This window comes from Haliotis asinina, chromosome 12 (genome assembly GCF_037392515.1).
Source record: "Haliotis asinina isolate JCU_RB_2024 chromosome 12, JCU_Hal_asi_v2, whole genome shotgun sequence".
NCBI lineage: Eukaryota > Metazoa > Mollusca > Gastropoda > Lepetellida > Haliotidae > Haliotis > Haliotis asinina.
Window position 1 is genome coordinate 7276262 of NC_090291.1, and position 15947 is coordinate 7292208.

Sequence of the window (15947 nt, forward strand, 5' to 3'; positions counted from 1 at the left end):
CAGTAAGGGGATCTGGGGGATCAGGTGGTAAGGGGATCAGGGTGATCAGGCGGTAAGGAAATCAGGCAGAATGGGGATCAGGTGGTAAGGGGATCAGGCGGTAAGCGAATCAGGCGGTAAGGGGATCAGGTGTTAAGGGGATCAGGTGTTAAGTGGATCCGATGGTAAGGGGATCAGGCGGTAAGGGGATCAGGTGGTAAGGCTTGTTGACTTGGTAGACATGTTATATTCGATTTGGAAGTTTGATGCTCTTACTATTAATCCCTGGATTGACTGATCCAGATTTCATTATTTACAAGTCACTGTCATATAGCTGGAATATTGCTAAGTGCTGCGGTTAACAACAATCAAACCAGCCATGTTACATTTTAGCTGGAATACAGTGTTAAGACTACAAGCAAGCACACCTACTACAGTGATGAGACTATCTCTATAGCGACGTAACAGAAGGAGATCTTGTGTGTTTTATTCAGTATTTACATACACCATGTATGTACAATGAGATACATAAAAAAATATACGATTATTTACACAATGAAAACAATAATGTAACCGATGATTGAACTATAAACAATTTGATTGGAAGTCATTCAGTTTACACTGGTGAGATATGAACGCCATCCATTTTGTGGAACTTGTGTGTATGGTCTTCCATGCAGCACTGGACTCTCCGGAATGGAATCACCTCACCCTGACTCCCTGCAACAGCTGCTCAGTCAGATAAATCCATTATCTATACCTCTCATCTCATGAAATACACAAATATGAAACATATCCATGCCACTGTCCATCTGATCTGGAGTTCTGTTCAATTATACTCTCAGATGAATGCGCTTGATAAGGTCATGTACCAGAACTGCATACAACCTGGTATTGGTGCTCTGTATGAGGAGATGTCTCAGGGGAGATAACTCCTGTCAAGTAGGCCCAAGACAAACACTGTCAGCTGTTATGTGTCAGCATAGAGCTAAAAGTGGGCCGTTGCTCGATCTATTTCCATTAAGTCATCCATTATCTGAAAGGGTGAATATTGAATAAAGAGTGTGTGATGGGATTTGTCATGTGTCAATCATGAATATTGATTGCTTCCTTATCCAATATGGCACTTGCAAGAGCTGGTTGCCACAATGATGCATACATGTGTTGCCAAAATTGGGGGACAATTACTCAAAAACATGCACTTCGCACACAGAAAAACTGAAAATCAAATTCTTGTAATCATTGAGTGCTCTACTGGACTAACATGAGATGTAATCGTATTTCCATTCATTTCTTGTATGAAGAAGCCATGTATGTAACAAATCTAATTACAGATATTGTATAATGTGATTATATGTATTTATCATACAACAAGATTAATTTAAATGTCCATTTCTAGAGCAAATAATATGTTCAAGGAATGCCCACTTATTTTCAACATCTTTTGTAACTATATCTCAATTTAACATCATTCATCACATCTAAACATTCCTATAGGTTTCCTCAAGCTCACCTGTTCAGTGGGCATTCCCATAGCACACATGGTCAGTGGACATTCTCATAACTCACCTTGTCAGTGGGCATTCCTGTAGCTCACCTGGTCAGTAGACATTCCCATAGCTGACCTGGTCAGTGGACATTCCCACAGCTCACCTGGTCAGTGGACATTCTCATAACTCACCTTGTCAGTGGACATTCCTGCAGCTCACCTGGTCAGTGGACATTCCTGTAGCTCACCTGGTCAGTGGGCATTCCCATAACTCACCTGGTCAGTGGACATTCCTGTAGCTCATATGGTCAGGTGACATTCCTGTCACCCACCTTGTGGAAATTCCTTCAGCTCACCTGGTCAGCGGAAATTCATACAGCCCCTCTGGTCAGTAGACATTCCTGTAGCTCACCAGGTCAGTGGACATTCCCTGTAGATCACCTAGTCATTAGACATTCCCATACCTCACCTGGTCAGTCGACATTTTCATAGCTCACCTGGTCAGTGGACGTTCCAATCCTCTTGGAAATCTCATTCTTCTCTAGAATGCTGAGATGTAGGTATTTCCACAGCAGCTCGCCATCAAGGATGTTCTTGTTGGGGTTGGCCAGCTCAGGAATGGACAACACTAATGCTCTGTCAACATACACAATGATTTAATGTCTCTAATTTCTTCAGTAACCATCTGTAAAACTTTCTGCTTGGCAAATCAGTTCTGGCTGAGTGGGCTTCAACCCTGAGCAGCCATTGTGCTTAACTAATACAGAAAGCATGGGTCCTGTTTCAGTATGTGTATTATTGCATGAGGCTAATCTACAGCCCAGTAACACAATGAAACAATGTAATAGCAATAAACACTGCAGCAGGACAAAACAGACAATACAGAACCAGAACCAAGGCCATGACAGCAATACAGAACCAAGGCTGTGGCAGAAATACAGAACCAAGTCTGTGGCAGAAATGCAGAACCAAGGCTGTGACAGCTATGCAGAACCAAGACTGTGACAGAAATACAGAACCAAGGCTGTGGCAGAAATACAGAACCAAGGCTGTGGCAGAAATACAGAAACAAGGCTGTGACAGCAACTGAAATAGCTGACAATATTTTACTGCTGACCAATGTTACAGCAAACATTTATACAGTCCCAATGTCTAAACCACCCATCTCATAACAAACAGAGGATAATCCCACATTGATGTCAGTTGAGAGCTAGGTTACCAACACATTTTGCTATGTTAAATTACTTTCGTATCTAAACAGTGTTCTTCACACATATCATCTATTTCAATCAGGGGAAGACGATGTCAGGACTGATTGACCTGTCAAAACAATTCACAATTCACCTATAAGCTTTAGGGTTTAATCCTGCAGTGTGCGGCACGTGTGTTGTCATGGCGTTCTGTAACATGAGCAGGCGGCGGTACACCTTCTCCGAGATCGGCATCAAGTAACCAAGACTTCCATCAAGGCTGGCTGCAGGATACAAGTCAAATACATACTCAGAACAGGATTCAAATGAAAATCAAACAAGCTCTGACTGAGAGAGACAGAACAAGTGAAAAGACTAAAAATGGGTTTCAGTACCTATATGGAGAAATGAATCTTAGCATTCCCTTTGAGAAGCTTGTTGTCTGGGTAACAGAGTTTTTGCCTAATTAAAATCAGCTTGTAGTGATGGATTTTCCCAGACACCCCTGTAAAATATTTTAACATCTTTTACATCTTAAACACTGTCATTCTCACCACAGTAAGTAATATGCCGCTTATCGTATAACGACATCAGCTTCTTGTCGCTGGCAATGTCCGTGAGCCGACATCGGACTCTGAACATGCTGCTGATGTGAGATCCAACGTTGAAGTCTGCTCTCCGCAGCAGTCGCTGACCGCCGTGACTCTCCCTTGCTGGAACGATAACATAACACCATTATTGCCATGACTCTCCCTCCCTGGAACAATAACATAACACATTTACTGTCGTGACTCTCCCTCACCAGAACAAGAACATAGCACCATTACACCCAGACAGTACTCAGCTTAGGTAGAATCACTAGCAGCAGCCTTCTCCTCATCTAGCATGGTCATCTTGATAGGAATTTGAATACACATATCACCATAGACCGAACTTTTCTGAGTTACTTGCACATGAATATTTTAAAAAAGTCATCACTTTGTATGATGAACACAGTACACCAGTGTTTACTGACTGACTAAACGCCGCTATGATGCAGACTTGCAGTAAACTACGCTCACACTACATCTCTCTTGTAACTTTGACATCCATTGCTACTGTGAGCTAGCATCCCCACAAATGTAGTTCATATGCCACCTGAAACCAAGGTCTGTTCATTGATGTAAAACATCTAACACTAGTCAGATAGTGAACACCCAAAGAGATGCATCAGACATCAGAGGTGAATGAAAACACAGCAGTAGATACACCTCCTGGAGCCATGTTGCTGTCACTCACAGTCAAAGCTTCAGTCACAGGCAACACTAACCTTCTGGTTGATACGAATACACGATGATATTCTTGAATCTGTCAGATACTGAAAGGAAAAACAACAGCTGTCAGCAAACATGACACTTACAGTTTTACTTAGACAGTGGATGAGTGAGCAACGACGATTTGGAATCACATATAACAGTATTTGACGAAATTGGCAATGTAGGCGATGTGACATCCTGCTCCCGGATCTTATCTCACAAGAAACACAACCTGCCATGGCTTGTTTTGTCTTGACTAGGCAAACGCTGCTTGTGAGGAACTACTCGCTTGCATCCAATGGTAGGAACTACCCACATGGGAACAACTCAGCTTAAACTTGTCACCAAGAAAACAGCTGATCCTTGACTACTCATCAGTGACAACAGCTACGTCTGACATACTCACCGGCAAAGCAGACCTGGTTGTTGTCCACCATGAAGTCTATAGCATACACCTCCAGGGGCTTGATATCCTGGCAACAACAACAGACAGTTCACATTTTGTATAGGGATCGGTTCTCTACAATCATAGAGAATTGTGTTCATGAGGTCAGCATTCCATGGTCAGCATTGCTACAACATCTGTGCATCAGTCTGTAAATAACTAGACTAGTGCTTCACAAACCTCACTATCAAATTCAAGCTTTGTACAACAAATTTTGCAACATATGATTTTTGTAAGCTTTTTGAACAAGCAAACCATTGCTGACACTGGACAGAACTTTGAGATTTCTGAAGCAGTACAGTGAGATGCTCTTGAGAAGGTCAGAGGTTGGAAACTTACCCTGCTGACAATGGACAGCACTTTGAGATCCTCCTGGAAGCGATACAGTGAGATGCTCTTCAACAGATCTCCAGCAAGGATGAGATTCTTCATGACACAGAGGGAATGGATGTAGATGTGGGTGTCGATGAAGGCCACACCGATCAGGTCGTTGTCCTTCAGCGTCCACATGTACAACTGAAAGTAAACATTGACAGACTAAACATCCATAAGCACCTGAACTACATAATCTAGTGATTGATATTATGAGCAACTAGGCTCCAATAAGACTCAATCAATCAAGCATCCAAGTCTGACCAACTGATTGAACCTATTTACCTCATTCAACAACAACAGGACATAGTGTAAGTACATGTGGATTAGATGTACAGGTGACTGTACCTTTTGTCCTATAGCAGACAGCAGGAAGCCATTGACGTGAGACAGGCAGGTGACCGGCCCCTTCTGTTCTCGTTCATAGATGATCTGGAAACATTGAAACACAAGACTCAACACATTGCCAGTCAGCCTGTACATAAGAGGTAGACAAGCAGAAATGAGCAAGTTGGTTTGAACAGCAGTTTTAAACTTTTACTAACACATTACGATGTATACCAGACACGTATGTTAAGGAATATAATGTGTTGTTGATTTCATAGACATTTTGTGCTCTGATTTCATCATCAAAGCTATCCTCCATCTATTTAACATGCACTACCCTTTTTGTTTAGTATATTCCATATTAAAATATATTTGGATGAGAAACCATATTCGCTCAAATGACAATACAGTAATTTTTCAAAATTTGAAACATCTGAGCATCCAGACAGCAGGCAATATAGGATCAGACATTGTCAGGGTGGATCATTTCCAGAGTTCTACACATCAATACTCTCTGAGAAATTAATAATGTTCGAACTGATACTGTATGCAGCATATGAACTGCAGCACATCACACATCATATACAGTTAGTGGACCAACTATATTGCCTACAACTGTATGGTGGGGACTCCTGCACTGACCTTGATCCTGGTCTTTGTGAGAGGCTGACCCGGTTCTGGAACAACTTCTATCACTTCAAATATAATGAGCTGCAAGATGAAGGAGGAGAATGCAACTGACAGCAAGTATCATATAACATCTTAACAAGTACTTGAGTATTAATTTTTTTAGAGGCATTTTAGAAGTTGTATAGGTGAAGGAAAAGTAAGTTCTATTGGAGAGTTAACTTCTTCATTGCAATGAGTGTGATGTTTTGGTGTAGGTGCTCACATTATCAAAAGATGAGTGATGATAACCACAGGTGAATGAGTCAAGATAACCTCAGGTGAATGACTGAAGCTAACTACAAGTGAATAACTGATAACCACAGGTGAACAAGTGATGATAACCACAGGTGAATGTGTGATGACATCCGCAGGTGATTGACTGATGATAACCACAGGTGACTGAGTGATAATAACCACAGGTGACTGAGAGATGATAACCACAGGTGAAAAAGAGATAACCATGGGTGATCGTGTGATGGCATCCACAAGTGAATACATGAAACTAACCATCGGTGAATGAGTGATGACAACCACAGGTGATTGAGATTGATGATAACAACAGGTGAATGAGTGATGATAACTGCAGGTGACTGAGATGTGATAACATGAGCGATGGTAACCACAGGTGAATCAGTGATGATAACCATAGGTGATTGAGAGATGATGAGTGATGATAACCACATGTGAATGAGTGATGATAATGAGTGACGGTAACCACAGATGATTGAGTGATGACATCCACATGTGAATGCATGAAACTGACCACAGGTGAATGAGTGAAGACAACCACAGGTGATTGAGAGATGACTAGTGATAATAATCATTGGTGAATCAGTGATGATAATGAGTGATGATAACCACACATGAATCAGTGATGACAACCAAAGGTGATTGAGCGATGGGAGCCACAGGTCATTGAGAGATGACGCATGATGATACCCACAGGTGCATGAATAATAATAACCACAGGTGATTGTGAGATGAGAACAAGTGATGATAACCACAGGTGATTGTGTGATGATAACCAGAGGTGACTGAGAGATAACCACAGGTGAACTGAGTGATGATAACCACAGGTAATTGACAGATGACAACAAGTGCTGAAAACCACAGGTGAATGAGTGATGATAACCACAGGTACAAGCGAGATAACCACAGGTGATTGAGTGATGAGATTCCACTTTATGGTGGTGGTTTGTAAATAATCGAGTCTGGACCAAACAATCCAGTGGTCAATAGCATGAGCATCGATATGTGTAATTGGGAACCGAGGACATGTGCCAATCAAGTCAGTGAGCCTGATCACCCAATCCTGTTAGTCACCTTTTACGACAAGCAGAGTTGCCTTTTATAGCAAGCATGGGTTGCTGAAGGCCTATTCTACCCCGGACCTTCAAGGTCTGTTTGAAAGAGAGAATGTTCCAGTCACCAAGTAAAGCTGGTATACGATCAGCAAGTCAGTCCTCTCCTGCCCTTCATTCCTGACAAGTTTGACCTACCCTCCCCCTTGACACCACCTCCTCCCCGAGACTGTAGTTCGTTCCCATGGCGATGTAGCCCTTGATACCAGACAGCGTCCCCTCGGACTTTAACATAACATTCTTCAGCACTGTAACGTCTTCCCACTCCTCTGTCTCATAGCTGCAACATGGAACAATAACATTTGGCTGTTCATATGGCTTGTTTTTCTCTGATGTTGCATTGCAGTGATCCTTAACAATTAAAAGAAAATATCTTAATACAAATTATCCACATCAAAGAGATCCAGACAGCATCTCAACACTCACTGGTGTGCTGGTCAACCAATGAGAATGAATCACAATTTGGGTATCCATAGTCAGTGAAGGATACATCAACCACACCATCAACCACATCATCATCATCTGCACACACCATCAGCTACAGAATGAACTACTCACCTGGCCCTGGGTATGAGTTCCCACGAGCTAGGGGTGAACAGCTGCAGAGTGTACCTGTCCATCGTCGGGTAGATGTAGCGATCGTCTGAAGCACAAAGACAGCTCCATTACCATGGGAGAGACATGACAAGACTACATGACACTGATTCACTTTCTCTATTAAGTCAACCTAGATCAAATAATCCGTGATGTTGACCCAGGAGTATGGATATAAAGGAAAGTGCCATCTGGATACATGCAAAGCCTCCATGTACACATACCAAGAGGCAGCTGGGTAAAGAGTAGGTATGACATTTGACACAATTGACTGAGTTTACATCCAGACATAAGTACCTTTCTCCACTGTGTCCCATTCCCTCTCGTCTGATGTTGTCCGTGGCAACAGGTTACATGTCTCTGTTGTCTTGGTGACAACAGCATACATCTGAATTAACACAACAGCCAGTCAGTGACCAGGCATCACTCTTAGACAATCAAATGTCATATTTTGTCTATCAACTACATGTTACCACAAAATAAAGTTGAATAACTGTTAGCCAATCACCTTGTAGGTATCAACAACAGATTAGCATGTAAGTCAACCAAATAATGACATAATTTATAGATAATATTTTCATTGTAGGCTAATAAACTACAAGACGAGTCTGTTTTGAGAATAAAGACAGCATCCCATCCCCACATGTGCCAACCTTGCTGTCAGAATGGTAGGTCAGATGTATAGGTGTACAGCGGAGTGGGACTTTACGAATCGGCCATGGCGCATCATATGTCACATGGGTGGGCAGGACACAGATCCGCAGTTCAGACTGGAACACAAGACATCCTTGAGATTACATATCGTGGTAAACATTCCGTCCTGATTCTCCTGGCACTGAAATATGATTCGGTGAAAGCGATATCCTAACGTTTAACAAAAACTTTCTCCTTTCTTTCTGCTCTGCAGCCTGCTGAAACAAGAGTGAGTTCCTACACATTTCAGTTCATACATCTTTGAGTTCCCATATCTGCATGTTCATACATCTGTGCATTCCCTCATCTGCGATTTCGTACATCTACGAGTTCCCACATCTATGAATTCATACGTCTGCGAGTCCCATTTTAGTGAGTTCATACATGTGTGAGTTCCCACATCTGAAAGTTCCCACATCATATATCTCTACATGTTCATACATCTGTGAGGTCCTACATCTGAAAGTTCCCACATCTCTGTGTTCACACACCTAAATGGTTCACCACTCACCTGTTTGTTAAAGTACAAGAATCCCTTGGGGCAGTTGATGTTGTGGAAGGAGGTGAAACTGGTGACGGCACCATCGATGCTCATTGGATGGATCCTGAGTGACCCCTTGGACGTCATGAACAGCCAGAAGGGGTATGGACCACAGATAAATACCTGCAAGCAGCCCCCGATACCTAGTTCAGTATTCTTTATTACCTGTTAAGTCACAGGTAAGCTGACATTAAAACAGTTCACCTAGGTCTTGTGTGAAGGGATGGAGTGTTTATCCAATGACAGCACTAACTGCTTATCCTACCATACAGAGCACATCAGATCAGATCAGATCTGTTATGATGGAATTTGTCTAAACAAGTTGATTGTCATTCTTACTTTGACCATGCCCTCTACACACACGTTTTGAGGAAACAAACATGATTATTATTATCAACAGAAGAAGCCCATATCATTATTCCATCCCCAGATTGTACACATTATCCATTACATTATCCAAACACACCTCCTCACACCTAAGACCTGTGAAGGGTGAAGGTCCAGGGTAGAACACGCCTTCAGCAACCCATGCTTGCCATAAAAGGCGACCATGCTTGTCGTAAGAGGCGACCAATGGGATTGGGTGGTCAGGCTTACTGACTTGGTTGACACATGTCATCAGTTCCCAATTGTACAGATCAATGCTCATGCAGTTGATCACTGCATGGTCTGGTCTAGGCTTCATTATTTACAGACCGCTGCCATATAGTACAATGCAGCAGACTCATTCATTAACATGTCTACAAGCAGCTCTAGGCTGGAACCGGGTTACTTACACCCGAATAGCCAGAGACATCCTCGAAGTAGCGCAGATGTTGTTGGGAGTACACAGCGACCCTCTCCTCCTCCTCCTTGTCATCCTTCTTCTTCCCCTTTGGCGGCCTCCGCTCCTTCAGCATGATGTTGTGGTTGTAGCGCTTGAAGCGGATCTTCAGGTGGTTCTCTGTGCGGGACAGATTCTCCTGCTGGTACGGGAACGCCTCATAGATCAGCAGCGAGTCCTCCACACGAGCCTGGAGGAACAAAGGAAAAATGATGTGTAACTACATGTTTGTGTGTGGCTGCCTGTACTAGTCAGTCCACTACTGACTTACAAAATTGGATGCAGTGAGTCCTCCATATGGGTCTGGGAGGAACATAGGAGAGATGAGGTGTAACTATGTGTGCGTGTGGCTGCTTGTACTAGTTCACTATTGACCCACAAAAGTGGATGAACATGATGTAATTTTTTTTTATTTTCAGCCAGGTTAGCTAGATATGAAAATGGCCAGAAACTCATGAACATGACTCAAACAAAGTTTGCTTCTCACCAGGAGGTATGGGCGTGACTTGTTGTGTCCGAACCCCACCATCAGAAGCTCCTTGACCTCATGCACCTCACCCACCATGCCTGACTTGTCACTGAAGCTTGCACTGGAACATTCAGCAAACATCACACAACAGGAAACAACAGAAAACAACAGTCAGTGCTAATGGATAGCTTATAGTGAGAAGATCTTAACCACTCACTGGTTAGACAGTGACTACAGATGGGGCTGGTCAGTTTGTTGTTTTATGCCAAACTCTGGACCAGACAATCAAGTGATCAATAGCACGAACATCGATCTATAGAGCAAGATTGGCCATCTGATCCCGTTAGTGCCTTTTATAACAGGAATGGGTTGCTGCAGAGCAATTCTATCCCAGATCTTCATGGATTGGGACAAAACCTGTAAAGTCAAGTTGTGACGAAATAGAGACTTAGGGGAGAGGATGATCTTGACAAGCTCTGACTACTTCCTAGATTCTACCTGTGCTGGTTGTGACCCAAACTGAACACATTATATATGTCATGAAATTCTGATTGGGCAAAATATTCCACAATGCCCCAACACCAGAAGCCTACCTTTGTTTAGCAGCAGTGTCTACGACCTGCCCACTGTCTACCAGCACCTTGTGCCCCATGGGAAAGTTCTTGACATAGAAACACAGCTTGAAGTCAGGCATGCTGTAGATCTGGAACAAGACATACATATAGAAACACAGATTGAAGGCCACACTTCTGTAGATCTGGAACAAGACATACATATAGAAACACAGATTGAAGGCCACACTTCTGTAGATCTGGAACAAGACATACATATAGAAACACAGATTGAAGGCCACACTTCTGTAGACACACATCATGGTGACAGTCAGTCCAGAACATCATGTCTGGTAGGACAAACCAGGAAATACTGTCAGATATTTAAGAAAACATGAAAGCATCGACCTATGTGTGCAACACCCTCCTCACCTGCAGAAGTGTTGATCCCTACGACAGTTGTAACTATTTCGATAATAAAATATCTACAAAACAGAAAACTTGTTTTTGTCTTGTGGGATCACCTTTACAGGCTCCCCCCAGGCTCCCTACAGCCAAGAGAAGGTAACTCTAGGTCTACTTCGCACCTCACTTTTCATGCTGAACATATCAGACAGAATGAGGAGAGGCGGGTGGCCGTACCCAAAGGAGGACATTCTTCAAAGAATTCATAACCTCTACAGGTTTGTATAACTCTTTTTCAGAATAAGTCCTCCTTGGGCTATATATAAGCATTAAAGAGACTCCCAAAGATAAACAATAGAGAGTGGTATTCTGTCTGACAGCACAGTCCATTCGATCTAAGTGCAAATCTACAATCACACAGAAATAGAAAAGGCACTGACCTGGTCACCTGACCGCTGATGTCAATCAAGGTGGGGGCATGACAAAGCTGAGGTATGCCGATACAATCCATCGGGATACCACCTCTGTGGTAGCCGGACAGTCAGCTTTGCTGCCACCATAAGAGCAAAATAGCAGTTTCCCCTCACAGAGTAAGGCTGTTCTCTTAATATACATTTTAAGAGTTTTCCTAACATCTAATACATGAGCCTTGATCGAATGATTGATCTTTGGGCGCATGCTAATCCGATCCTTATGGAACACAGTAAGTTCCAGGTGTGAAGATATGACGTGCAAGTCACTAACACGTCTACCAGACGTAACCGTTGTAACGGCAGGTTGGCCAAGTCATAAACGAGAGCAGTGGGCAACCATTCCAATACTCTAGACAAATCCCATGGAGGACTTGTCCATCTAACTACCAGACGCCTGCAAGAAAATGCTGTACCAGGAGGTATTGTCCAAACAAGGCACCATCGACGGGGATCTGGAAGGCTGAAATAGCCGTGGAGTAGCCTTGAATAGTAGAAGCGACTTAAGTTGGATTGTAATCGAGACTGTAAAAACTCCAACGCTTCAACTAAGGGATAAAAAATCCCCTCTATTTCCACGCCAGAGCGTATAACAGGCCCATCTATCCTCATACTGAACATTCGTGAGATCCCTCCACAAAGCCAGAATTATGTCTGCAACTGATGCACGAATTCAGCTCACTTGGAAGCGATGCCAGACAGTAGCCAGGCCACCTACTGAATCCTGGGATAGGGGTGTGGCTGACAGTTCTGGGATAGGAGGTTCGGTCACAATGGTAATAGTACAGGCGGCTGCACTAGCAGCACTGTGTCGGCACCAGTTCTGTGTTTTTAAGATTTATACCCCAACATAACCTGGTGCGAATATCCATGACCGACTGTGTGGATTCTTGACATACATGTTGGGAGAGCGCCCTGGGTATCCAGTCTTCCAGGTGTGGGAAACAAAAGTTTCCCTGTGCCCTGGCGACCTGAGCTGGTACTAGCATGAGCACCCTTTGCGCTGTGGAGATGCCAAAGGGGAGCACACGAAAGTGATAACAAACCCCATCGACGGAAAACCTGAGGTGTTTCCTGAACTTGGGATGCATCGGTACATGGAGACATGATCTTTGAGGTCGACTGACGGGAGACAATGCCCTGCCTCTACAGATGAGATCACTGACCGCACCTCTATCACGTTGTTCAGACACGTGCGAGAGGGGGAGGGTTGTTCGAGCAAGTTCTTAGAGTCCTTGAACTGACTAACAACCTCCGTGGCCTCCGTAACTACTGTCAAAGAACCCGGAAATAGGGTAGAGCCCGGCCAGAAAGGCAAAGACCGTAGTGTCTACTGTGTTGCCAGTGAAAATTGGGCAAACAGACAGCCATAGCTTACGAAGGCCCATCAAGGAACACATCATCTGACTCGCGCAAGAGCGCATGGAGTCACGCGCCAGATGTGAATAGACCTCCATCAGCTGCCGCACTAACATGGACGAGGTAATTTCCTCGTACCCGTCTCCTGCGATACCAGCTGCCTCTGCAGGATAGTGAGGTAGGCAGGGTATACTGTAACCTGAAGTTGCTACAATGCATTCCAATACTGCTCCTGAAAGGAACGGTGAGCCAACGCCTGACTGTGGTCAGACCACCCTCAAGGCATAGATGCAGACAACAGGAGAGTCAAAAAGCGCATCTTCTCCCATCAAGTAGCGGTGGTTGAGCTCTGGCAGATCAAACAACGAGATGCAACCCGACAGAATACTGAACAGTATAAACGACTTCGCTAATGAGCGAAGGTAATGTGCACAGTTGGATCTCGGCTACCCTGCACGGAGTAAACGCTTCACCAGGAAGACGAAACACGGGATCGGGGGGTGACCACCTGCAGCACTATTACAGCAATATGTTTGCGTACATGCCGCAAGGACGATGCGAGTGAGAAGCCAAGTTGTTTGAATCAGCCTACCCTTGGCTCAGCAAAGAACCAGGGCGCCGAGACCCCGTGGGATCGGCTGCCGAAGCACGGACCCCCGGTGCACTGAGCGGAACCGAGACAGGCGGCAAGCCGGTGTTCAAGAACCACCAGTTAGGTTGCCAGTGACCAATGGTACGAGACCGATGGACCGGCACCCACAAGCGGAACTGCACCCAGCTAAACAACTTTATTTTAAAGTATAAGCAGATAAATGCAAGCAACAAGGAATATGTGAGACGCAAGCGAAACACTTCCGGCACTAAAAAGAAGCCATAAAGGCCTCCATCTTGCCAGCCACATAACAGGAAGATATTTCTCAACCGGCAAAGTCACAACAATTTATGAATGAAAATTTCAGTCAAGAAATTCCAACTAATGCCCGTGCAAAAGAAAAGGAACCATACATACAGTAGCTGACTCTTCCTCACTCATAATTCTGTCTGTAGATAGATAGCACAAAGAATACTGAAATGGACCACGCACGTCTTTCTAGTCGAACGACAGCATGAAAAGTGAGGTGCGAGGTAGACGGCCAGAGTTACCTGCTCTTGGCTGTAGGGGGACTGGGCGGCCCTGTAAAGGTGGTCCCATGAGACAAAAAAGAGTTTTTGTTTTGTAAATATTTTATTATCAAAATAGTTACAACTGTCGTAGGGATTTTAATTGGACATAAAAATGCTTATATGTACCCCAAGGAGGACTTCTTCTCAAAAAGAACTACAGAAATTGTTGAGCACTGAAATCAACTGAAGATGTATTCCTTAAAATGTGGCATGACTTAGAATTAGCATCACAGTTACATTAAAAGATTAAGAATTTCAGCCACAAATTCAAAGAAAAATTATGTAAATTGTTTAAAACGGCTTCACTGGAACATATTTATTAATAGGAAATTACTTCAATATTGTGAGAAAAATACATAAATACCTCTATGAATAGTGTATGCACTTTCTGAGCACATTATCTCTTTTATTTCCATAGGCACGAAACATCTTCAAGTCAACTGTTATATAATATCCACAATACAAGCCTCGCCAATGCTTTAATCACCCAATCAGAACACAGTGGTTCATTTGTGAGTGTGGCCTACTTTCAGGGCTGGGTGGCATGGAGGAATATGCTTCATTCACCAATCAAAAGCCATGTACCCAAGTCATGGTACACTGTGCCAACTAGTCACTGACCTCCATATCTCCATTCTCCCGACACATGATTGCCCAGTAGGACGGTTTGATGTCCTTGATGACCTTTCCTGGTGCTCTGAAAATATTATGATGGGGTTATTTTACTGTCAAAGATATTCAAAATAATATTTCCTTTATTCACACTTCCATCTCCATCTTCCCTTCCCCACTTTTAGCGGGGACAACATTTCAGCTCACATCTCTGACAACATCACAACTTACGTCTGGGACAACACCCCCATCATATCTGAGACATCCTCACATGCATCTGGCACAACATATCCAATCACACATAGAACTATGCCCCCCTCAAGTCTGTGACAATATCCCCACCTACAACTGGGACAACATCCCCTCTTTCATCTGCGACAACATCCCCACCTAAGTCTGCGACAACATTCCCATCTACATCTGTGACAACATCCCCACGTCCCTCTGTGACATCTCCCCTGGGATCTGTGACAAAATCCCTACCTATGCCTGTCACAACATCCCCACATACATGGGACAACATTCCCACTTCTGTGACAACATCCTCATCTACAGCTGTGACAACATCCCCACCTACATCTGTCACAACATGCCCACCTACCTCTGTGACTACATCTTCCTCACACCTTGGGCAACATCCCCACTTACACCTGGGATGACATCATACATACATCTGGGACAACATCCCCACATACTTCTGGGACAACTTTCCAATTTTAAACTGGGACAACATCCCCATTTAGATCTGGGACATTGCCACCTTCATCTGTGACAACATCCCCACTTACATCTGGGACAACATCCTCATCTCTGTCTGTGATGTGAATCCATTCCTCTCAACATCTGGGACAACATCCTCACCTACATCCGGGACAACATCCTCACCCCTGTCTGTGAATCCATTCCTCTCAACATCTGGGACAACATCCTCACCTACATCCGGGACAACATCCTCACCCCTGTCTGTGAATCCATTCCTCTCAACATCTGGGACAACATCCCCACCTACATCCGGGACAACATCCTCATCTCTGTTTGTGAAACCATTCCTCTCAACATCTGGGACAACATCCTCACCTACATCCGGGACAACATCCTCACCCCTGTCTGTTAATCCATTCCTCTCAACATCTGGGACA

At 43.8% G+C, this 15947-nt stretch overlaps 1 protein-coding gene across 1 annotated transcript in view; it reads right to left on the bottom strand.

The window, feature by feature from the left end:
• Nucleotides 1-431: 431 nt before the first annotated feature.
• The window catches only part of LOC137257983 (cleavage and polyadenylation specificity factor subunit 1-like), a 31257-nt gene continuing 15741 nt past the window's right edge, over nt 432-15947 (bottom strand). Inside the window, exons 22-39 of the mRNA XM_067795507.1 lie at nt 14818-14893; nt 10841-10950; nt 10266-10368; nt 9732-9968; nt 8926-9078; nt 8375-8491; nt 8019-8109; nt 7686-7770; nt 7266-7407; nt 5740-5808; nt 5119-5202; nt 4738-4914; nt 4360-4426; nt 3968-4015; nt 3213-3371; nt 2813-2942; nt 1966-2104; nt 432-1015 (exon numbers count right to left, since the gene is read on the bottom strand). Of these exons, the coding sequence (XP_067651608.1) occupies nt 968-1015; nt 1966-2104; nt 2813-2942; nt 3213-3371; nt 3968-4015; nt 4360-4426; nt 4738-4914; nt 5119-5202; nt 5740-5808; nt 7266-7407; nt 7686-7770; nt 8019-8109; nt 8375-8491; nt 8926-9078; nt 9732-9968; nt 10266-10368; nt 10841-10950; nt 14818-14893 (2035 nt within the window). The 3' untranslated portion in view covers nt 432-967. The remainder of the gene's footprint in view (nt 1016-1965; nt 2105-2812; nt 2943-3212; nt 3372-3967; nt 4016-4359; nt 4427-4737; nt 4915-5118; nt 5203-5739; nt 5809-7265; nt 7408-7685; nt 7771-8018; nt 8110-8374; nt 8492-8925; nt 9079-9731; nt 9969-10265; nt 10369-10840; nt 10951-14817; nt 14894-15947) is intronic.